Source organism: Caenorhabditis elegans, chromosome V (genome assembly GCF_000002985.6).
Source record: "Caenorhabditis elegans chromosome V".
Taxonomy (NCBI): domain Eukaryota; kingdom Metazoa; phylum Nematoda; class Chromadorea; order Rhabditida; family Rhabditidae; genus Caenorhabditis; species Caenorhabditis elegans.
This window is the reverse complement of record NC_003283.11, coordinates 6,929,476-6,950,196: the sequence shown is the minus strand read 5'-3', so window position 1 is coordinate 6,950,196 and position 20,721 is coordinate 6,929,476. Positions and strand designations below refer to the sequence as shown.

Below are 20,721 nucleotides of genomic sequence, written 5' to 3'. Positions count from 1 at the left end.
GGTTGTTGTACATTTTCGTGTTTTCAATACCGAAATATCCAGAAATTTACTGAACACTATCATGTTGCCCAATTGTTCAGAAAATCCACATCAAATGCTATTAATTCTTTAAATTTTATCATTTCAATCTAAATGAACATTTGATTAAGAAATTCCAAAAATTCATATCCTGTTTTCCACCCAGTTGACTCACTGTGTTTCTCTTACCAAAATTCCGCCCATTATACACTTATCAAAACAACTCTGATAAGAGCAATACCGGAAGGTTCGATTATTTGAACCCATATAAAAAAGCTTATTATATGAAATTATTCAGTCTGCTCTCCACTCCAGTTGTAAATAATGCCCTCCAAAACTTTTATTGCTGTCCTCTGCCTTGCAATCGTTTTCTACATGGTCACAGCTGTTCCTGTAGAGTTGGTAGAAGCTTCGGCTTCATCTACTACATCATCGGTCACTAAGAATTCAAACTCTTCTGATCCTACACCTGCTGGATCTACAGGTAAGTGATTTTTGAAAAGAATGTTTAAAAGTCAAATTTACTATTACAGAAACTACAACAAAGTCTGGAAATGGAGTTAGCATGATCTTCACTCTTATCCCAGTTGCTATTTGGTTACTCAAGTAATTATCATAATTTTGATCAATTTTGTTTCAATAAATAATTTATAAATATTCGAGTTCTTATTTCACAACATTCACGAAAACTGTGGGGGTAAATAAGTACCGTTTTTTTAAATAGTTTCAAAAACGTTTGAGCACCTCAAGTACCCTAACTCGGAGTCACCTTTTGGGGATTCTGTCCTATCTCGCTTCTTTTAGGTTTTCATTTGAAGTTTGTGCGAATTTTGCTTAGTTAAGAATACAGTGTGAGAAGTTTTGGTAAAAATCTGTTGAAAATTATTTTTTGTCGATTGTCCAAAAATCTTTGAAAGTAGATTACCGACATCTGAGACTTTGCTTTTTAGTCCCAAAATGACCCTAAAAAATGAGACGTTTTGAAAATTTCTCAAAAAAAAGTTATGGAGGTTTAAAGTTTTGAAAAAATAGCACAATTTCAGCTAAAATCAAATGTTTTGTCAACTTCTCAATGTCGCAGCGTCTGGGCTTCGTGTTTGGGTACATGGGAATATTCAAAGTTTTTGAAATTGCCGTGAAATGAAAGATCATGGTCGATAACATAAATTGCGTGAATTTCAGAACATTCGATGAACAGCGAAAAAAGTTACTCTTTTTGACCCGGAACTTTTTTTGTGTGTGTGTCAATTGTGTTTATTCCCGGTTTTGGTTTTACGGCTGTATATTGTAAAACTTGAATATTTAGAAATTATTTATTAAAACAAAAATTGATCATAAGTTTGATAATTACTTGAGCAAGGAAATAGCAATTGGGATAAGAGTGAAAATCATGCTAACTCCATTTCCAGACTTTGTTGTAGTTTCTGTAACAGTAAATCGTTTTTTTTTGAAAATGAACTTCTTAAAATCATTTACCTGTAGATCTAGCAGGTGTAGGATCAGATGAGTTTGAACTCTTAGTGACCGATGATGCGGTAGATGAAGCCGAAGCTTCGACCAACTCTACAGGAACAGCTGTGACCATGTAGAAAACGATTGCAAGGCAGAGGACAGCAATAAAAATTTTAGAGGACATGCTTTACAATTGGAGTTAAGAGCAGACTGAATAATTTCATCCAACTAGTTGTTTTTATACGGTTTCAAATAATCGAATCTTCCGGTATTTCTCGTATCAGAGTTGTTTTGATAAGTGTATAATGGGCGGAATTTTGGTACGAAAAACACAGTGAGTCAAATGGGTGGAAAACAGGATATGCATGTTTGGAATTTCTCAAACACCGAGAATTCATGTGATTATATTTATTCAGATTGAAATGATAAAATTTAAAGAATTAATAGCATTTGATGAGGATTTACTAAACAATTGGGAAACATGATTTGTAAGTGTTCAGTAAATTTCTGAATATTTACGCATCAAAAACACGAAAATGTACAAAAACCTGCTAAGTACTCCAGAGTAAAATTGCTGAGAACTTAGATATTTCTTCAAATTTCCTCATTAAATTGTTATAGGATTGGAATAGGAACCTACGATGTTCTTGAACATCTTTTTGAATATTATTTGAACTAATTTCGTTTTATTTTAAAAACTATTTTTAGTCTCAGCATAGCTTCTTTTCCTGGCTTCACAAGATCTTGGTTGATAACATTTTTGCTTCAGCTGCTTCATGTTTATTATATTGTTGTGCATGTTTAATCGGTTGTATTTTGAATGTTAGACTGTGAAATTTCGTCGAGCAGTTTAGAGTTCCACATGTTGATTTACTTGTTTCATATTAATCTGAACATTTTCTCAGAAATTAGCAGAAAAACAGCGGTAGGTCTCGCAGCAAAAAAGGATTCTACACTAATAGAGACTTCTTAGGAGGACAGTCACTAATACACTCCACTAATGTAATGATGAAACAGTAAATCACACAACAGTATAGTATTTTTAAATAAAAAAAGTTATTTTTGTTTGTTTTGAAAACTGCTTGTCCGTGTACTGCCGAGTTGAGACATGAATACGCCTTTTGATAAGAACTTCCGCTCTCTTTTTCATACAAAAAGCTTGAGTTGCCTCATTCATACAACTGTTTTGGTAATATTCATTGCGATATCATGAGTAGACTTTTGGTTATTTTTTGTGTTTTTGCTGCAGTTTTTTCTGCTCCCGCGCCTATAACAATTGAACCGGTCACAGAAAATCACTGTAAGTTAATATCGTTCAAAAAACTGAATTAAATATCAGTGAGAGATGCTTTCTTTTCAGTCATTACACAAGTTCCATGTGAAATCCTTGAAGCAGATTTGAGTGATGATTCACATGTCACACCGTTTATTGAAAGAAAACATTCCACACCGAAACAAAATATCCCAACGACGCCGTGTGCTACTTCTCCAGCTGGTAAACCGTTAATAATAAACCTATTTGAATATTTAGATTTTACAGAAATAGATACTACTACACCTCAAGTGTCATCTTCTGAGCCATTCACTACTTCGGAAAATAGTAGTACAGCAGAGCCGTTCGGTAGGAATACGGGGAACAGTTTTTTGTAAATTTTGATATACTGTGTGATTATTACGTTTCAAAAACTAATTTCATATGCTGCAAAACTAACTAATTTGTTTTCTTTTCAGCACCTTCGGATTCAACTACTTCAATAAATGAAACTCAAACTACTTCAACGCATGCTGAAACAACACCTGAAATTCACTACACAGAGAAACCCGCAACACTCGGTATAATCTATTACACTAGTTTTCTAAATGAAAATATGTTATCGTGAATCCTGAAACCTAGTATATGAGAGTTATTGAATAGTGTTTCAATCGTTTGCTTTGGGATCGAAAAAAGATTTTCCAGAACCTTCAAAGGCGCCAACCGACGACTGCCCAACAACTCTTGTTGTGGAGAATAAAACACTGACTCCTACTGAGCACAAGCCTACCGAACATTCTACAACAATTGGTGAGTTATGTGAATAATTGGGACTGAAAATTACACAATTTTAATAGTTGCAATGTTTTCCGTTTTCCTTTTTAAAACCAATTCGATTTTTCTATTATTTAATTTTAGAAAATACCGAACCAACAACTGGAAGGGATAGAACAACAGATCCAGTTATTTCGGACAAAACTGAGACACCATCTACAAATTTTAGCACAGTTGCAGAAAATACAGCATCATCAACACCAATTTATATAACTAAAGTTCCTACCACATTTGGTGAGATTTAATTTTGAAAATGAGATTTAGTTGATTACCATGGTGTTTGCAAATTGCTTTCAATAGTAACCAAATTGAATGCTCTACTTATTTTCAGAAAGATCCGAACCAACAATGGGTACTGAGGCAACAACAGATCCTGTTTTTCCGGACAAAACCACAAATTTCGCCACAGTTTCTGAACATTCAAGATCGTCAACACCAAATTATATTACTGAACATCCCACCACATTTGGTTCGTTTTTCGGTACTTGTGTATTACATGCCCTCATTTTAATAATAATTTTTTAAGCCATGAAAAATAAAAACGTGAACCACAATTTGTATTTTTAGGCTTAGGAAATAACATTTTCTAAGCCTAAAGAGGAAAAATGTATACCACGTTTATTTTAATTGGAGAAATTAATGACAATTTAATTTAATTTGAAAAAGGGCATGTAATACACAAGTACCGTTTTTTCATTACACAATTTAAAGCTGATATATTTTTCTCTTAGAATCTTCCACTGAATCAACGGATGATCCAACTCCCGATGTGACTCCGGTAGTTTTTGTGCAAACAACAAAAGTACAAGGTGAACAAAGCTATATCTGTATAAACCAAACATTAACGTTTCAGAACTAACAACACAGACTTCAAATGGTGTACCACTTCTTCTTTCCACTGCGATATGGGCAATCGTGATGTGGCTTTAAATTTGATAACAGTGATTCTCCATTTACATTATGAATAAATTGTTTCTACAGTTTGAACGCAAAGAAAAACAAGAGAAAGAATGGAACTTGTGTATTATACCCCCGCCATTTTAGAAATAATCAAAATTCCATTAATTTAGTGCCTAAAAAGCAGTTTCGGAGCGAGAGCTCCTGTGAATTAGCTTGAGCACAAGCCTGAAAATCTATATTAATTTTTAGGAGCGGTGACATTCATGTGCACTCCATCAGACTGTGCAAAACTCTTTGAATATAAGGTAGGAAGGAATCTGCTTGTAGACAGTTATTGCGTTATTTGTTGGGCGTGGGGGGTGAATTGGGTTGACTATGAGGGGGAGAGTTGGGGGACAGGTTGGCCTCTGGCGAGAATTAAGAGGCAAAGATTTTAGCAAATATTTCGCTTTTATCGGATCGCTTTTATCAAGCTTTATTGATTTTAGCAAATATTTCGCTTTTATCGGATCGCTTTTATCAATCGGTTTATTGTCAACGAGAATAGCTGGAACTTGTTCTTCAGTTTTGAAGCGGCTATTAATGAGACGTCTTACTTTCGAAAAGCTTGAGTTGGTATTAATATCATTTTCAAAACGCCTTACGTGTAAGAAAGTGTTCTTTTTTTTTGACCAGTAAAGAAGTTTCTTATGTTAAATAAAAACAACTTAGTTTCTCTATCTTTTCAATACAAAACTGTAGAATTTAAACCATTAAGTTGGCCAAGACCAAGCCGCGAATGAGCGCGGCGCGTGTCACCATAATTATCCACCCTGTATAGCGTCTTTGTTTTAACTATAGTTGTATTCACTGCAAAACAACAATATAAATTTGTAGAAAAAGTGTTTTAAATCTGTGTAATTCTTTGGCAGGTTCTGAAGATAGACTCTTGTATGCAGTAATCTCAGTTTTGTTTGTTTTTATACCTTACACAGTACTTCACAGCATTCCCTGGTCAGATTATTTAATGTCTCTGCAATTCTTCCATCTCAAACTTTACCGACTGCTTTTGCATTGTCTGTTTTGGCTTATTCTAAATGCTACGGGAATTTTTGAAAAAGTTAGTTTGAAGCCAGAAATTTGTGGCTTCCCACTATATTTTACTCAAAAATAAATTTAAAAAAATAAATTAAAAAAAATAATAAAAATAAAAACAAAAATAAAATTAAAAAAAATAATAAAAATAAAAACAAAAATAAAATTAAAAAAAATAAAAAAAATAAAAACAAAAACAAAAATAAAATTAAAAAAAATAAAAAAAATAATAAAAATAAAAACAAAAATAAAATTAAAATTAAAATTAAAATTAAAATTAAAATTAAAATTAAAATTAAAATTAAAATTAAAATTAAAATTAAAATTAAAATTAAAATTAAAATTAAAATTAAAATTAAAATTAAAATTAAAATTAAAATTAAAATTAAAATTAAAATTAAAATTAAAATTAAAATTAAAATTAAAATTAAAATTAAAATTAAAATTAAAATTAAAATTAAAATTAAAATTAAAATTAAAATTAAAATTAAAATTAAAATTAAAATTAAAATTAAAATTAAAATTAAAATTAAAATTAAAATTAAAATTAAAATTAAAATTAAAATTAAAATTAAAATTAAAATTAAAATTAAAATTAAAATTAAAATTAAAATTAAAATTAAAATTAAAATTAAATAAAAAAAGTTTGGAAAATCTATTAATTTTGTATATAAATTGTGGTCTACAAGGGGATTACTGAAAATTCACTTTTTCTGCTTGAACTTGGCGGTTTCGAAATTTTTTGAAATTCTGCTTTTAAATTCTGGAAGAACATAAAATTTGCTACAAAATGGCTACGGGAATTTTCGAAAAAGTTAGTTTGAAGCCATAAACTAATTTTCAAAGTTTGGAAAATCTATTAATTTTGTATATAAATTGTGGTCTACAAGGTATTACTGAAAATTCACTTTTTCTGCTTGAACTTGGCGGTTTCGAAGTTTTTTGAAATTCTGTTTTTAAATTCTGAAAGAACATAAAATTTGCTACAAAATGGCTACGGGAAATTTAAAAAAAGCTAGTTTGAAGCCTTTCAAAGTTTGGAAAATCTATTAATTTTGTATATAAATTGTGGTCTACAAGGTATTACTGAAAATTCACTTTTTCTGCTTGAACTTGGCGGTTTCGAAGTTTTTTGAAATTCTCTTTTTAAATCCTGAAAGAACATAAAATTTGCTACAAAATGGCTACGGGAATTTTTGAAAAAGTTAGTTCGAAGCCAGAAATTAATTTTCAAAGTTTGGAAAATCTATTAATTTTGTATATAAATTGTGGTCTACAAGGTATTACTGAAAATTCACTTTTTCTGCTTGAACTTGGCGATTTCGAAGTTTTTTGAAATTCTGTTTTTAAATTCTGAAAGAACATAAAATTTGCTACAAAATGGCTACGGGAATTTTTGAAAAAGTTAGTTCGAAGCCAGAAATTAATTTTCAAAGTTTGGAAAATCTATTAATTTTGTATATAAATTGTGGTCTACAAGGTATTACTGAAAATTCACTTTTTCTGCTTGAAGTTGGCGGTTTCGAAGTTTTTTGAAATTTTGATTTAAAATTCTAAAAGAACATAAAATTTGCTACAAAATGGCTACGGGAATTTTTTAAAAAGTTAGTTTAAAGCTAGAAATTAATTTTCAAAGTTTGGAAAATCTATTAATTTTGTATATAAATTAAAAATTTTGAAAACCAGTGAAGTCTTGAATTTCCATATTTCCCAATATTCTCGGTTTTAAAAATTTTGAAAACCAGTGAAGTCTTGAATTGCCATATTCCCCATAATTCTCGGTTTTAAATTTTTTGAAAACCAGTGAAGTCTTGAATTTCCATATTCCCCATAATTCTCGGTTTTAAATTTTTTGAAAACCAGTGAAGTCTTGAATTGCCATATTCCCCTAATTCTCGGTTTTAAATTTTTTGAAAACCAGTGAAGTCTTGAATTGCCATATTCCCCATAATTCTCGGTTTTAAATTTTTTGAAAACCAGTGAAGTCTTGAATTTCCATATTCCCCATAATTCTCGGTTTTAAATTTTTTGAAAACCAGTGAAGTCTTGAATTTCCATATTCCCCATAATTCTCGGTTTTAAATTTTTTGAAAACCAGTGAAGTCTTGAATTTCCATTTTCCCCATAATTCTCGGTTTTAAATTTTTTGAAAACCAGTGAAGTCTTGAATTTCCATTTTCCCCATAATTCTCGGTTTTAAATTTTTTGAAAACCAGTGAAGTCTTGAATTTCCATATTCCCCATAATTCTCGGTTTTAAATTTTTTGAAAACCAGTGAAGTCTTGAATTTCCATTTTCCCCATAATTCTCGGTTTTAAATTTTTTGAAAACCAGTGAAGTCTTGAATTTCCATATTCCCCATAATTCTCGGTTTTAAAAATTTTGAAAACCAGTGAAGTCTTGAATTTCCATTTTCCCCATAATTCTCGGTTTTAAATTTTTTGAAAACCAGTGAAGTCTTGAATTTCCATATTCCCCATAATTCTCGGTTTTAAGTTTTTTGAAAACCAGTGAAGTCTTGAATTGCCATATTCCCAGAAACTTTCTAGAAAAATCGGGAAATTTCTGGAATGTTCCAGAACTTTCTAGAAAAATCGAGAAAATTCTGGAATGTTCCAGAACTTTCTAGAAAAATCGAGAAAATTTTGGAATGTTCCGAAAAATTGAGCTTAGAGCTTTAGAAGAGGTAGTTATTTGGGAGTTGATGGGGGATCAAGTCAAGGTACTGTAGTGGTACTATAGGGGTACTGTAGGTATACGGTAGGGTTACTGTAGTTTTGGAAAAATTGGCATTTCGTCCTTTGAAGAGGTATTGGGTTAGGAGTCGGTGGAGGATAATGTCAAGGTACTGTAGTGGTATTGTAAGGTTACTGTCTTGGTCAAAAAGTAACAGAAAGTTTTCATACTGTCTGTGAATTTTTGAAACATGCATGTCGTAGAAAAATACATACATGTAACAGTGCCAGTAAACCGCGTTTTAAGTGTTTCAAGTTTTTTTCATGATGAGAAATTTTTTGAGTGATTGAAGGTATGTGTGTCAAATACTTTTAATGGTGCCAGTCGTTGCCCGCGCCGTAGGCGCGGTCAGCGGCTGGTGGGGAATATGGAAATTCAAGACTTCACTGGTTTTCAAAAAATTTAAAACCGAGCAATATGGGGAATATGGAAATTCAAGACTTCACTGGTTTTCAAAAAATTTAAAACCGAGAATTAGGGGAATATGGCAATTCAAGACTTCACTGGTTTTCAAAAAATTTAAAACCGAGAATTAGGGGAATATGGCAATTCAAGACTTCACTGGTTTTCAAAAAATTTAAAACCGAGAATTATGGGGAATATGGAAATTCAAGACTTCACTGGTTTTCAAAAAATTTAAAACCGAGAATTATGGGGAATATGGCAATTCAAGACTTCACTGGTTTTCAAAATTTTTAAAACCGAGAATATTGGGAAATATGGAAATTCAAGACTTCACTGGTTTTCAAAATTTTTAATTTATATACAAAATTAATAGATTTTCCAAACTTTGAAAATTAATTTCTAGCTTTAAACTAACTTTTTAAAAAATTCCCGTAGCCATTTTGTAGCAAATTTTATGTTCTTTTAGAATTTTAAATCAAAATTTCAAAAAACTTCGAAACCGCCAACTTCAAGCAGAAAAAGTGAATTTTCAGTAATACCTTGTAGACCACAATTTATATACAAAATTAATAGATTTTCCAAACTTTGAAAATTAATTTCTGGCTTCGAACTAACTTTTTCAAAAATTCCCGTAGCCATTTTGTAGCAAATTTTATGTTCTTTCAGAATTTAAAAACAGAATTTCAAAAAACTTCGAAATCGCCAAGTTCAAGCAGAAAAAGTGAATTTTCAGTAATACCTTGTAGACCACAATTTATATACAAAATTAATAGATTTTCCAAACTTTGAAAATTAATTTCTGGCTTCGAACTAACTTTTTCAAAAATTCCCGTAGCCATTTTGTAGCAAATTTTATGTTCTTTCAGGATTTAAAAAGAGAATTTCAAAAAACTTCGAAACCGCCAAGTTCAAGCAGAAAAAGTGAATTTTCAGTAATACCTTGTAGACCACAATTTATATACAAAATTAATAGATTTTCCAAACTTTGAAAGGCTTCAAACTAGCTTTTTTTAAATTTCCCGTAGCCATTTTGTAGCAAATTTTATGTTCTTTCAGAATTTAAAAACAGAATTTTAAAAAACTTCCAAACCGCCAAGTTCAAGCTGAAAAAGTGAATTTTCAGTAATACCTTGTAGACCACAATTTATATACAAAATTAATAGATTTTCCAAACTTTGAAAGGCTTCAAACTAACTTTTTCAAAAATTCCCGTAGCCATTTTGTAGAAAATTTTATGTTCTTTCAGAATTTAAAAACAGAATTTCAAAAAACTTCGAAACCGCCAAGTTCAAGCAGAAAAAGTGAATTTTCAGTAATACCTTGTAGACCACAATTTATATACAAAATTAATAGATTTTCCAAACTTTGAAAGGCTTCAAACTAACTTTTTCAAAAATTCCCGTAGCCATTTTGTAGAAAATATTATGTTCTTTCAGAATTTAAAAACAGAATTTCAAAAAACTTCGAAACCGCCAAGTTCAAGCAGAAAAAGTGAATTTTCAGTAATACCTTGTAGACCACAATTTATATACAAAATTAATAGATTTTCCAAACTTTGAAAATTAATTTCTGGCTTCAAACTAACTTTTTCAAAAATTCCCGTAGCCATTTTGTAGAAAATTTTATGTTCTTTCAGAATTTAAAAACAGAATTTCAAAAAACTTCGAAACCGCCAAGTTCAAGCAGAAAAAGTGAATTTTCAGTAATACCTTGTAGACCACAATTTATATACAAAATTAATAGATTTTCCAAACTTTGAAAATTAATTTCTGGCTTCAAACTAACTTTTTCAAAAATTCCCGTAGCCATTTTGTAGAAAATTTTATGTTCTTTCAGAATTTAAAAACAGAATTTCAAAAAACTTCGAAACCGCCAAGTTCAAGCAGAAAAAGTGAATTTTCAGTAATACCTTGTAGACCACAATTTATATACAAAATTAATAGATTTTCCAAACTTTGAAAGGCTTCAAACTAACTTTTTAAAAATTCCCGTAGCCATTTTGTAGCAAATTTTATGTTCTTTCAGAATTTAAAAACAGAATTTCAAAAAACTTCGAAACCGCCAAGTTCAAGCAGAAAAAGTGAATTTTCAGTAATACCTTGTAGACCACAATTTATATACAAAATTAATAGATTTTCCAAACTTTGAAAATTAATTTCTGGCTTCAAACTAACTTTTTCAAAAATTCCCGTAGCCATTTTGTAGAAAATTTTATGTTCTTTCAGAATTTAAAAACAGAATTTCAAAAAACTTCGAAACCGCCAAGTTCAAGCAGAAAAAGTGAATTTTCAGTAATACCTTGTAGACCACAATTTATATACAAAATTAATAGATTTTCCAAACTTTGAAAATTAATTTCTGGCTTCAAACTAACTTTTTCAAAAATTCCCGTAGCCATTTTGTAGAAAATTTTATGTTCTTTCAGAATTTAAAAACAGAATTTCAAAAAACTTCGAAACCGCCAAGTTCAAGCAGAAAAAGTGAATTTTCAGTAATACCTTGTAGACCACAATTTATATACAAAATTAATAGATTTTCCAAACTTTGAAAGGCTTCAAACTAACTTTTTAAAAATTCCCGTAGCCATTTTGTAGCAAATTTTATGTTCTTTCAGAATTTAAAAACAGAATTTCAAAAAACTTCGAAACCGCCAAGTTCAAGCAGAAAAAGTGAATTTTCAGTAATACCTTGTAGACCACAATTTATATACAAAATTAATAGATTTTCCAAACTTTGAAAGGCTTCAAACTAACTTTTTCAAAAATTCCCGTAGCCATTTTGTAGAAAATTTTATGTTCTTTCAGAATTTAAAAACAGAATTTCAAAAAACTTCGAAACCGCCAAGTTCAAGCAGAAAAAGTGAATTTTCAGTAATACCTTGTAGACCACAATTTATATACAAAATTAATAGATTTTCCAAACTTTGAAAATTAATTTCTGGCTGCAAACTAACTTTTTCAAAAATTCCCGTAGCCATTTTGTAGAAAATTTTATGTTCTTTCAGAATTTAAAAACAGAATTTCAAAAAACTTCGAAACCGCCAAGTTCAAGCAGAAAAAGTGAATTTTCAGTAATACCTTGTAGACCACAATTTATATACAAAATTAATAGATTTTCCAAACTTTGAAAATTAATTTCTGGCTGCAAACTAACTTTTTCAAAAATTCCCGTAGCCATTTTGTAGAAAATTTTATGTTCTTTCAGAATTTAAAAACAGAATTTCAAAAAACTTCGAAACCGCCAACTTCAAGTAGAAAAAGTGAATTTTCAGTAATACCTTGTAGACCACAATTTATATACAAAATTAATAGATTTTCCAAACTTTGAAAATTAATTTCTGGCTTCAAACTAACTTTTTCAAAAATTCCCGTAGCCATTTTGTAGAAAATTTTATGTTCTTTCAGAATTTGAAAACAGAATTTCAAAAAACTTCGAAACCGCCAAGTTCAAGCAGAAAAAGTGAATTTTCAGTAATACCTTGTAGACCACAATTTAAATACAAAATTAATAGATTTTCCAAACTTTGAAAATTAATTTCTGGCTTTAAACTAACTTTTTCAAAAATTCCCGTAGCCATTTTGTAGAAAATTTCATGTTCTTTCAGAATTTGAAAACAGAATTTCAAAAAACTTCGAAACCGCCAAGTTCAAGCAGAAAAAGTGAATTTTCAGTAATACCTTGTAGACCACAATTTATATACAAAATTAATAGATTTTCCAAACTTTGAAAATTAATTTCTGGCTTTAAACTAACTTTTTCAAAAATTCCCGTAGCCATTTTGTAGCAAATTTTATGTTCTTTCAGAATTTGAAAACAGAATTTCAAAAAATTTCGAAACCACCAAGTTCAAGCAGAAGAAGTGAATTTTCAGTAATACCTTGTAGAAAAATAGATTGTTACACGAAAAATAGATTGTTACACGAAAAATAGATTGTTACACGAAAAATAGATTGTTACACGAAAAATAGATTGTTACACGAAAAATAGATTGTTACACGAAAAATAGATTGTTACACGAAAAAATAGATTGTTACACGAAAAATAGATTGTTACACGAAAAATAGATTGTTACACGAAAAATAGATTGTTCGAATTATGATGCAATACAAAGAAAAATTCACGAAAAATCTGACCAAAGCAATAAATCGATTGAAAAACCAAATGAATGCATTGATTGGTGGTTTTTGTTGAAATTGCGTTCTGGTTGGTAAGCTTTTCTGCAAAACTTTGTCAACTGATGATTTCGAAAAAATATTTAAAAGAAAACTTCTGAAAACTGAAAAAAAATAGAAAAGGGCTGAAACAAGACGGAGAAACACTTTTTAAATATCAAAAAATGTCGATTTTTACGCTATTATTGAGACTGGATTAATTCTTGGAACATGTTTTATCAATTTACATGAGCAAATCCTGTTTCAGTCAGCGCTTGAAAAACTAGGAAAAGCTTTGAAAACTCGCGCAAACACGCCACACAGTTCTATTATTGTTTTGGAACTCAGTGGAGAGTTCCAAAACAAGTATGATTAACGGTTTTGATTTTTGGTGGTAAACAAGTTATTTGTGCCAACTCATATCAATGTTTGAGGTGAGACTATTTCGATAAAAATATAAGTTTCATAAAATCAATATTATTATGAAATAATTCAATTTTTGCCAACTCTCGGAAAATTGTTACAGTATCACTTTGAGGCTTTTGTGAAGCATGAAAATTCAACATATAATTTGATTGCTTTACGAAGCCACCAAAAAATCTATTTCAACTAGCACTTTCAATAAATTTCCGTGCAGAAAGTGTCTCAATAGAATTCTGTCTAAAAGTTATTAAAACAAACCTCAAAAACAGGAACTTATATGGTGTGACTCGAGAAATTAATAATTTCTAGAAAAATATACAGCTGTCTAAAAAAAGCTTTCATGAATAAAAACAATATCATATCACAACCAGAATTGGACAGAACATTTCATTACATTATTTTTATTCTTTTCTATAAGGTTTTTTGAGTTCATTGATTTTCTTCGCAAAAGTTCTAAAAAATCTTATTAGCATTTGTTTTAGTTGTATTCAAACTCACAAATGAAAATGTTCTTATTAGCATTTAACACAGAGTCTTTTTTTTGCATTCAGAGAACCTTAAATCTAGATACCAAGTTTTTTAAAAAGTTTTTTGTTTAAAAACTGATTTTTTTAGAAATTTCGGATGTTTTATTTTCTGTAATTGTCAAAAACAGTTATTTCAAACATTTTTATTAAAACATACAATTTGTAGTAGCAACTTTTTTCGTGAATAAAACAGAAAAATGTTGAGAAGTTTTACTATGCTATTTGGTTATTTTAACCACGTAGGTGTACTTTCAAATAATTTCCCCATTGTTGCTTTGACCTTCTTGCCCGAAGCCTCACAACGTTTCTGGTTAGGTAACTCAAATGATATTTCGTGGAAACCAAAAATTTTATGTGAACTGATCATGTGAAATTTGAAAGAATTACAGAACGTCATGCAATATGAATTCACCTGTTCTCTTAGACTGACTAACACTGTTTTTGATAACAAAAAGCCGCCGCCCATTTCTTTTTCATAATAATTCCCATAAGACACATACCGTGTTCTTCTGTATAAAATAGTTCCTAATTTAATCATCGGGAAATTCACTTTTATTTTCAAGATGGTTTGCAAAATGCTCTGGATCGCAATTTTTATTGCTATCACTGTATCTGCTGCTCCCACTGACTCATCACCTTCAGCTGCTGCGACAAGTCCAGCAACACCAACAATTGGTCCTGCTCAGAACGGTTTAACAGCCGCTTCACCTGGAGTTGGTAGGCTTTTTATTTTTGAAAATATTTGTCAGAAGTATTTTGGATTCAAACTTTTCAGAAACCACAACCACTTCTGCATCCGGCGTCAATTTGTTCTTCACGCTTGTTCCGATAGCACTGACTTTGTTGAAGTAAATTAAAAATAACGTGCTAGATTCATTGTATTTATTAACTTTCCATGGCGTTCATAAAAGTATCATTTAAAATTTTTTAAAGAAAACAATGCGGAAGTATTATCTTGAAAATCTAAGAAATTTTTTAATCCTTATGAGAAACAAATTCACTTCAACGACAATTCAATTTTCATGTTTCTCGCGAAATTTCAAAGCTTAGAATGACGTTACATCCTAGAATTTTGAGACTGGAATAGTTTCATGCTTTGTGATATTAATTTTAATTTTAACCAAAAAAAAACAATAATTTTCTCCATTAATAATCATCATCCAAATTTCAACTGCAAGTAATTCACGAATCATAACATTTTGACCTCTGACTTTTATATTGTTTATTCACTCTCGAAGTGACCACATCCTCAATAATTCTTCATGGTTTTACTAAACCGTATTTGTACATACTCTGTGAGAATGTAACAGTACGTTTTACAAGTGGACGTCAAACAAAAAACTGGGATTGTCCGCATCGTCTCCATAAAAACGTACATATCATGAAATAAACTCAAGGACGATTTTGTAAAAGCATCTCGAATTTATATCGGATTAACAGCAGAACGTGTAACCTCATCCAAAAACCTTTACATCCGTTGGTTAATAATTGTTGGCTAACCGTCGTCTACCTGCGTCTCCTCCACTGTTTCCGAAACTTACCGTCCACTCTTATAATGACCCAGTTTGAATAGACATGCGAATTTCTGTGTATCTTCAGATAGTACGTATCTGTCCATACAGTCTCTTTATTTGTTGTTTTAATTTTCAAGAATGGTTGTGGTTGTGTGTGTTGCGAACACTTCCATGATATCTTGGTGATAAACTGATGCTTAATTAGTTCAGGCCATACAACTTTTTGTGTATTTATCTATTAACTGAGATTTCTTCAAAATTTAATTCACGAAAATGTTTATCATGATTTGAAGTTTTTCATTGTAGATCTATTAAATTTTTTACTAGTATTGAAATAGTTGTTTTTTAATTTGATAATTTGACATATGTCCCAACTTGTCCTCGTGTTATCAAAATGAATTGTACGGTAAAACTAGTATGACGTCATATTTTCTATAACTTAGATTCATAGTTTATGTATATGAACAGTGAAAAAATTTTTGCCACCAAAAGCGTCTTAAGTAATCTTATCCAAGCTTTCAGTTTTATTTTTCTCTCTTTTCTTTGGAATATGATTCATTTTCTCAATCTACGTATGCATAGTTGAAATTGAAATCAATTTCAGATGAAGTCGCTGTTACTTCTTTTCTTACTTTTTCTACATACGTTATGCGAAAATGTCACCACTCCAAACTCCGAGGAAGACACTGACATGACAGCAACACCATCAACGATAACTCCATTGCTCTCAACAGCACAAAACCCGAGTCTTCCTAAAACGTCAAAACTACCATTAGCCTTAAAAACTCCTGTCCCAACATTCCCATTTTCTTCTCTAGCAACATCGGACTGGCTTTCATCAATGCCTACTATTCAAACATTACTGCCACCCCCGTTACCATTGACAACCCTTGAAGTTCCTGAAAATGAAAATTTCGGGTTCACTTCTCTTGCGCCACTATGGACATTGCCAACACAGCCCCCAGCATGGAGTCCGATGCTAGACTCACCAATCAAACCAATTCAGAATTCAATGTTTCCAACTTTTCCTACAATGCCAACACTCCCTACTCTTCCTACTCTTGCCCCTTTCACTTTTCCAACTCTTCCACCACCAACAACAATGAAACCATTAAATATAACTATTGATCCGGAAGCTTTAATGGATGTGGTAAGTTGTAAAGTTTAGTTTTTTAAACCAATTATAACTTCAACTTCCGTAACAAATATTACTTCAGCCGGAGATAATCACTCACTGGGGATATCCGGTCGAAACGCACAAAGTCGTCACAGTGGACGGTTACATTCTCACATTGCATCGCATCCCGCACGGCAAAAGTTAGTTACGGAATCGTTCAGTAAATCCACCACATTCTTTTTTTCAGATGAGACCTCTAAATCCGCTTCAAAAACGCCTAAACCGGTCGTTTTCTTGCAACACGGACTGCTTTGCACCTCTTCTATTTGGCTACTCAATCTTCCGAGACAATCCGCCGGTCAGTTGGTAAACGAAAAAAACTAAACATTCCAAAAAAACGTTTTTTGTGTAACTTACTCTGTAGTTAAACAGACTCGAAATATTAAAAGTTTTGGAAATTTTCAATTAAACTTTCACTAGGGAACAATTTTAAATTTTATAGGATGACAAAATTTAAAGTTATTCTTCCCAGAATTACTCTAAAATCGGAATTCACACCAGTTTTCAGGCTACATCTTCGCCGATCAAGGTTATGACGTCTGGCTTGGAAATATGAGAGGCAATACTTACTCAAAGGAACACACGAGAATGACTTCAGCTGACCGTAGATTCTGGAAATTCAGTTGGGAAGAGATGGCTAGATATGATCTACCTGCAATGATTAATTATGCCCTTAAGACTACAAAACGACAAAATTTGTATTATGTGGGGCATTCACAAGGTTTTTGAATACTTTAATTTAAACGTATATTGCATAAATTTCAGGTGCACTCACAATGTTTGCAAAAATGAGTGAAGACCCGGAAATGTCGAAGAAAATTCGAAAATTCTTTGCAATGGCTCCAGTTGCCAGAATGTCACACGTTAAGGGGCTATTTCAAAATCTGGGACAGATTTATGAACAATATAATGTAAGTTTTATACGCTATGTTTTCAGTTTTTAATCAAATATCCAAAAATTTTTCGGTTGAAATATTTATTTACAGTTAGTCTACCAAGTTTTTGGAGATGGCGAGTTCCTGACCAACAATATTTTCACTAAACTATTAACTGATATTTTTTGCGACCAAGCGGTGAATAATCCACTTTGCGAGAATTTTATCTTTGCCGTTTCTGGACCAAACAGTAATCAATTCAATAACGTAAGCGGCTATTCTTATATTTAACTTTTCAATTTATTTGTTTTCAGTCGAGAATTGGAATATACTTAGCACACAATCCAGCTGGCACGTCTTCTAGAAATATTCTTCATTTTGCACAAATGGTCAAGAAAAAGCGTATGTCTAGATTCGATCATGGAAAAGATTTGAATTTGAAAATTTACGGAGCTGTAAGTACTCTGGGAAGCAAATTGTTTAAGTTTTCCAAAATTCTAGCCTTCTCCCCCAGAATATGATATTCGTAAAATCAACAGCTCAATTTATTTATTCTATTCTGATTTTGACTGGTTAGCAAATCCAAAAGATGTCGAAGGATTTTTAATTCCAATGCTGCCATCGAAAACTCTCAAAAAAGCCACGTAAGTTTGATAGAAGGATATACCATATAAAATTTCATATGTTTCAGAAAACTTCGAGATTTCAATCACAACGATTTTCTATGGGGAATGAGAGCAAGAAAGGAAATTTATGACAAAATAATAAACACCATCAAATTGGATCAAAGAAGAGTGAAGTTGCAAAATAGTATGGAGAGATTCTTTGAAAGTGAGTTTCAGATATTTTGATGTCGTTTTGAAAATTGTTAACAGAATGGAATCAGAACATCTTCGTTTTATATTGGAAATTTTTCTGTAAACTAAAACCTCAAAAAAACAAATTATGTTAAAATTTTATTCTCAAAACACTAGTAGTTGCTATAAAGTTGAAGTTTGAAGGAATTTGACATAAAATGCTCAAAACTTCCAATAATTTTTTTGATAGGTTAAATTTAGATTGAAAAATTAAGGTGTTGCCTATTTCCGAATTAATGAATTTCGATTTGAAGTTTTTTACTGGCCCAACTTTTTCCAAATTCCAAATATTATTTTCAGGGCAATCACGAAATTCAACTTCCGGTCTTGATGAAGAAACGATGATGAGGTTACGAAATGAAACGATGAATCTAGACTAAAACGAATTTGTTGTTTTGATTTCTTTTTTTTTTAAAGTAGTTTTCAGATCTCTTCCAGATACTATTTCGTAATAGTTGTTTCCCTTCACATATGAAACTGATCGGGTTTTTATTGTTTTTATCATGAATAAATCACTCAAAACATTAGTTGTTTGTGTTTTCCACGTCTGCGCCTTGCTCCTGGCCACCGCGAGCAGGACGCCGCTCTTTTTCACTTGAGCCTTTCGGCGCGACTAATAAATGATCCCGCGGACGCGAGAGCCCCCAAGCGCAAAGTATCCATCCGCGATCGAGCACAAAGATATACACTTCACACACTCTCCACATCTCGGACAGAGATAATGATTTTTGTGTTTTATAGTTTTTTTACTTCTTAATTTCTCTATTAATAACATTAATTCTTCCATATTGTAGAAAATATGTAGATCAAAATACCAAATCATCAAAAGTTTTATTGAATTGCCAAATTGAAACTGTAATTTTTGAGTAAAGCTGACAATTTTAACGCTAACAAGGTATATATACAAATATATTGAATTTCTCACAATTTACAATCAACGTTTTGGTAAATTCCCAAAATTACAAAAATTGGAATTTTGCGAAATTTAGAGCATTGACGCTTGTTTTCACCTGTATTTGTCATTTTTTGACCGTAAATCAAAACTTTCAAACATTTTTGAAACGTGTGACTGTAGTATTCAACTATTTCAGCCACTTTCAAAGCATCTATCAATTTGGTAAAAACGTTTAATTTTAACTGTAGAGAAGCTCACTAATCCGTCCAACTTGTAATTTATGCTTATTTGCAAAAACTGCTTTATTTGCATGAATTCCTTCTTTACTAAATTTTTTCAAATTTTTCCTAAACCCACAGCAACTGAACCCACAGCAACCGGTGTTCCAACAAAAAATGAGTCAACGTCACTGGTGCACATCTGCATTCATAATAATCTTCTTCTTTTACTTCTCATCCACCCCACTCGGAAACTTCATCTTTCTATCTCTCTCTTTCCCTATTCCATCACCTGCAAGAGAGCACGAGACGCAGCCGTATCGTCGGCAATGGCTATTTTACACTGTATTCCGATGAAAGACAATTACTTTTAGCGAGGTATCAGATAGACAGAGACAGAACTCGAACCGCGGCTGTTAAGACGAAGAGCTGGCGGGCTCCTGCCACCGAGAAGTCGAGGAGAGAGAAGATCCGTTGGCAGGCAGGGGCAGCTGTATTCTTCTACTTTTCATCTTCTTGTTCTAGTTGACGTTTTCTTAGGTGTGTGTGACGTGGCGTAAGGTCACATAATTGCCTAGTTCTTGCACAAGACAAAACTGAAACGTCTACTTGTGTGTCCCATAAAAATTGTTAGAAAAAAAAAGATAATTTCCAACTATTATTTAAAACTGCAGTAGTTTCAAATCTTACGTAAAAACTACATACATAACTTACACGTTGAAATTACCGAACAATTTTTATTTTACAGAAGCCACGTTTTGTCTGAAACAATTGAAAATACATAGTAAAACTGACATTGAGAACTATAATATAATATTGAGAACTATATTATGAGAACTATGATGAAACTTTCAAAAATGTTTATTTTTTGGAGTTCTCAATCAAAGTTGGATAAACACGACTTAAGTTTTTAGATATTTTAGGCGCAAATCGCAGCTATGATATAAGTTTTATTATTTTTCATTTACAAAATCGTTTTTCTCACTGCATCTTCCAAAATGGCTCAAGAAAACAATAGAAACCACAATCTTTTTTTCGCATATCATTAATCCGACGCAGATTTTTACACTCTTTCATCTTTGCTGTTTTTTTTCCATCGTCTAAGATCTTGTCATCGTCAATGAATATCAAATTCATTTAGTATGTATATACATATTTCTATGGTTTACTCATCCTTACTTTACAAATAATAATCAAATTTGTATTCTCTTTTCTCGTCCTTCATCTCTCCGCCGTCATTCACCTATTTCTCTCTTATCCTGAGATTAGACTTGAGCATAACACCGCAGCAATAAAACCACCGGAGAGTTTAATTAGAAACCACAATTCCTCCTCTTTTTCTCGGTTTTGTGCTTCTTCCTCCACTCATGTTTTACGTTTTATTTGTTACTTTCGACATGACTTTTATTCTGA

The 20,721-nt window shown here is 31.4% G+C and overlaps 5 protein-coding genes and 3 non-coding genes across 8 annotated transcripts; 6 read left to right on the top strand and 2 right to left on the bottom strand.

Moving 5' to 3' along the window:
* Positions 1 to 326: 326 nt before the first annotated feature.
* Positions 327 to 680, top strand: Y57E12B.11 (MS Related Protein). Its single transcript, NM_001307838.2, has 2 exons — positions 327 to 502; positions 552 to 680. Exons 1-2 carry the CDS (start codon positions 343 to 345, stop codon positions 626 to 628), a joined length of 237 nt encoding a protein of 78 aa, NP_001294767.1. The 5' UTR covers positions 327 to 342; the 3' UTR covers positions 629 to 680.
* Positions 681 to 1,322: 642 nt separating this feature from the next.
* On the bottom strand, positions 1,323 to 1,672 carry Y57E12B.1 (MS Related Protein). The gene is made up of 2 exons (NM_072356.3): positions 1,495 to 1,672; positions 1,323 to 1,442 (listed from the first exon to the last, which is right to left on the bottom strand). Exons 1-2 carry the CDS (start codon positions 1,652 to 1,654, stop codon positions 1,366 to 1,368), a joined length of 237 nt encoding a protein of 78 aa, NP_504757.1. The 5' UTR covers positions 1,655 to 1,672; the 3' UTR covers positions 1,323 to 1,365.
* A 982-nt stretch (positions 1,673 to 2,654) lies between these two features.
* Y57E12B.4 (Flocculation protein FLO11-like) lies at positions 2,655 to 4,539 on the top strand. The gene is made up of 9 exons (NM_072355.6): positions 2,655 to 2,770; positions 2,831 to 2,965; positions 3,011 to 3,091; positions 3,202 to 3,303; positions 3,428 to 3,532; positions 3,641 to 3,790; positions 3,888 to 4,025; positions 4,288 to 4,365; positions 4,410 to 4,539. The coding sequence occupies exons 1-9, from the start codon at positions 2,680 to 2,682 to the stop codon at positions 4,484 to 4,486; spliced, it is 957 nt and encodes a 318-aa protein (NP_504756.3). The 5' UTR covers positions 2,655 to 2,679; the 3' UTR covers positions 4,487 to 4,539.
* Positions 4,540 to 14,218: 9,679 nt separating this feature from the next.
* On the top strand, positions 14,219 to 14,694 carry Y57E12B.10 (MS Related Protein). The gene is made up of 2 exons (NM_001269149.3): positions 14,219 to 14,489; positions 14,548 to 14,694. The coding sequence occupies exons 1-2, from the start codon at positions 14,336 to 14,338 to the stop codon at positions 14,622 to 14,624; spliced, it is 231 nt and encodes a 76-aa protein (NP_001256078.1). The 5' UTR covers positions 14,219 to 14,335; the 3' UTR covers positions 14,625 to 14,694.
* A 1,190-nt stretch (positions 14,695 to 15,884) lies between these two features.
* lipl-6 (Partial AB-hydrolase lipase domain-containing protein) lies at positions 15,885 to 18,722 on the top strand. The gene is made up of 10 exons (NM_072354.4): positions 15,885 to 16,436; positions 16,504 to 16,603; positions 16,651 to 16,761; positions 16,972 to 17,184; positions 17,229 to 17,374; positions 17,450 to 17,605; positions 17,653 to 17,793; positions 17,840 to 17,982; positions 18,030 to 18,169; positions 18,496 to 18,722. The coding sequence occupies exons 1-10, from the start codon at positions 15,891 to 15,893 to the stop codon at positions 18,573 to 18,575; spliced, it is 1,776 nt and encodes a 591-aa protein (NP_504755.3). The 5' UTR covers positions 15,885 to 15,890; the 3' UTR covers positions 18,576 to 18,722.
* Positions 18,723 to 19,231: 509 nt separating this feature from the next.
* Positions 19,232 to 19,368, bottom strand: Y57E12B.5. The gene has a single exon (NR_068990.1). It is a non-coding gene; the product is annotated as an Unclassified non-coding RNA Y57E12B.5 (non-coding RNA).
* A 400-nt stretch (positions 19,369 to 19,768) lies between these two features.
* On the top strand, positions 19,769 to 19,917 carry Y57E12B.8. Its single transcript, NR_068989.1, has one exon. It is a non-coding gene; the product is annotated as an Unclassified non-coding RNA Y57E12B.8 (non-coding RNA).
* A 598-nt stretch (positions 19,918 to 20,515) lies between these two features.
* Y57E12B.7 lies at positions 20,516 to 20,665 on the top strand. Its single transcript, NR_068988.1, has one exon. It is a non-coding gene; the product is annotated as an Unclassified non-coding RNA Y57E12B.7 (non-coding RNA).
* Positions 20,666 to 20,721: the final 56 nt, after the last annotated feature.

Bases quoted from the DNA above. Each gene is read 5' to 3' on its own strand.
- Y57E12B.11 (NM_001307838.2), top strand. From the start codon at position 343: ATGCCCTCCAAAACTTTTATTGCTGTCCTCTGCCTTGCAATCGTTTTC. The intron at 503-551 runs GTAAGTGATTTT...TTACTATTACAG, and splicing joins TACACCTGCTGGATCTACAG to AAACTACAACAAAGTCTGGA.
- lipl-6 (NM_072354.4), top strand. From the start codon at position 15,891: ATGAAGTCGCTGTTACTTCTTTTCTTACTTTTTCTACATACGTTATGC. The intron at 17,983-18,029 runs GTAAGTTTGATA...CATATGTTTCAG, and splicing joins AAAACTCTCAAAAAAGCCAC to AAAACTTCGAGATTTCAATC. The intron at 18,170-18,495 runs GTGAGTTTCAGA...TATTATTTTCAG, and splicing joins TATGGAGAGATTCTTTGAAA to GGCAATCACGAAATTCAACT.
- Y57E12B.1 (NM_072356.3), bottom strand. From the start codon at position 1,654: ATGTCCTCTAAAATTTTTATTGCTGTCCTCTGCCTTGCAATCGTTTTC. The intron at 1,443-1,494 runs GTAAATGATTTT...TTACTGTTACAG, and splicing joins TACACCTGCTAGATCTACAG to AAACTACAACAAAGTCTGGA.
- Y57E12B.4 (NM_072355.6), top strand. From the start codon at position 2,680: ATGAGTAGACTTTTGGTTATTTTTTGTGTTTTTGCTGCAGTTTTTTCT. The intron at 2,771-2,830 runs GTAAGTTAATAT...CTTTCTTTTCAG, and splicing joins ACCGGTCACAGAAAATCACT to TCATTACACAAGTTCCATGT. The intron at 3,304-3,427 runs GTATAATCTATT...AAGATTTTCCAG, and splicing joins AGAGAAACCCGCAACACTCG to AACCTTCAAAGGCGCCAACC.
- Y57E12B.10 (NM_001269149.3), top strand. From the start codon at position 14,336: ATGGTTTGCAAAATGCTCTGGATCGCAATTTTTATTGCTATCACTGTA. The intron at 14,490-14,547 runs GTAGGCTTTTTA...CAAACTTTTCAG, and splicing joins AGCCGCTTCACCTGGAGTTG to AAACCACAACCACTTCTGCA.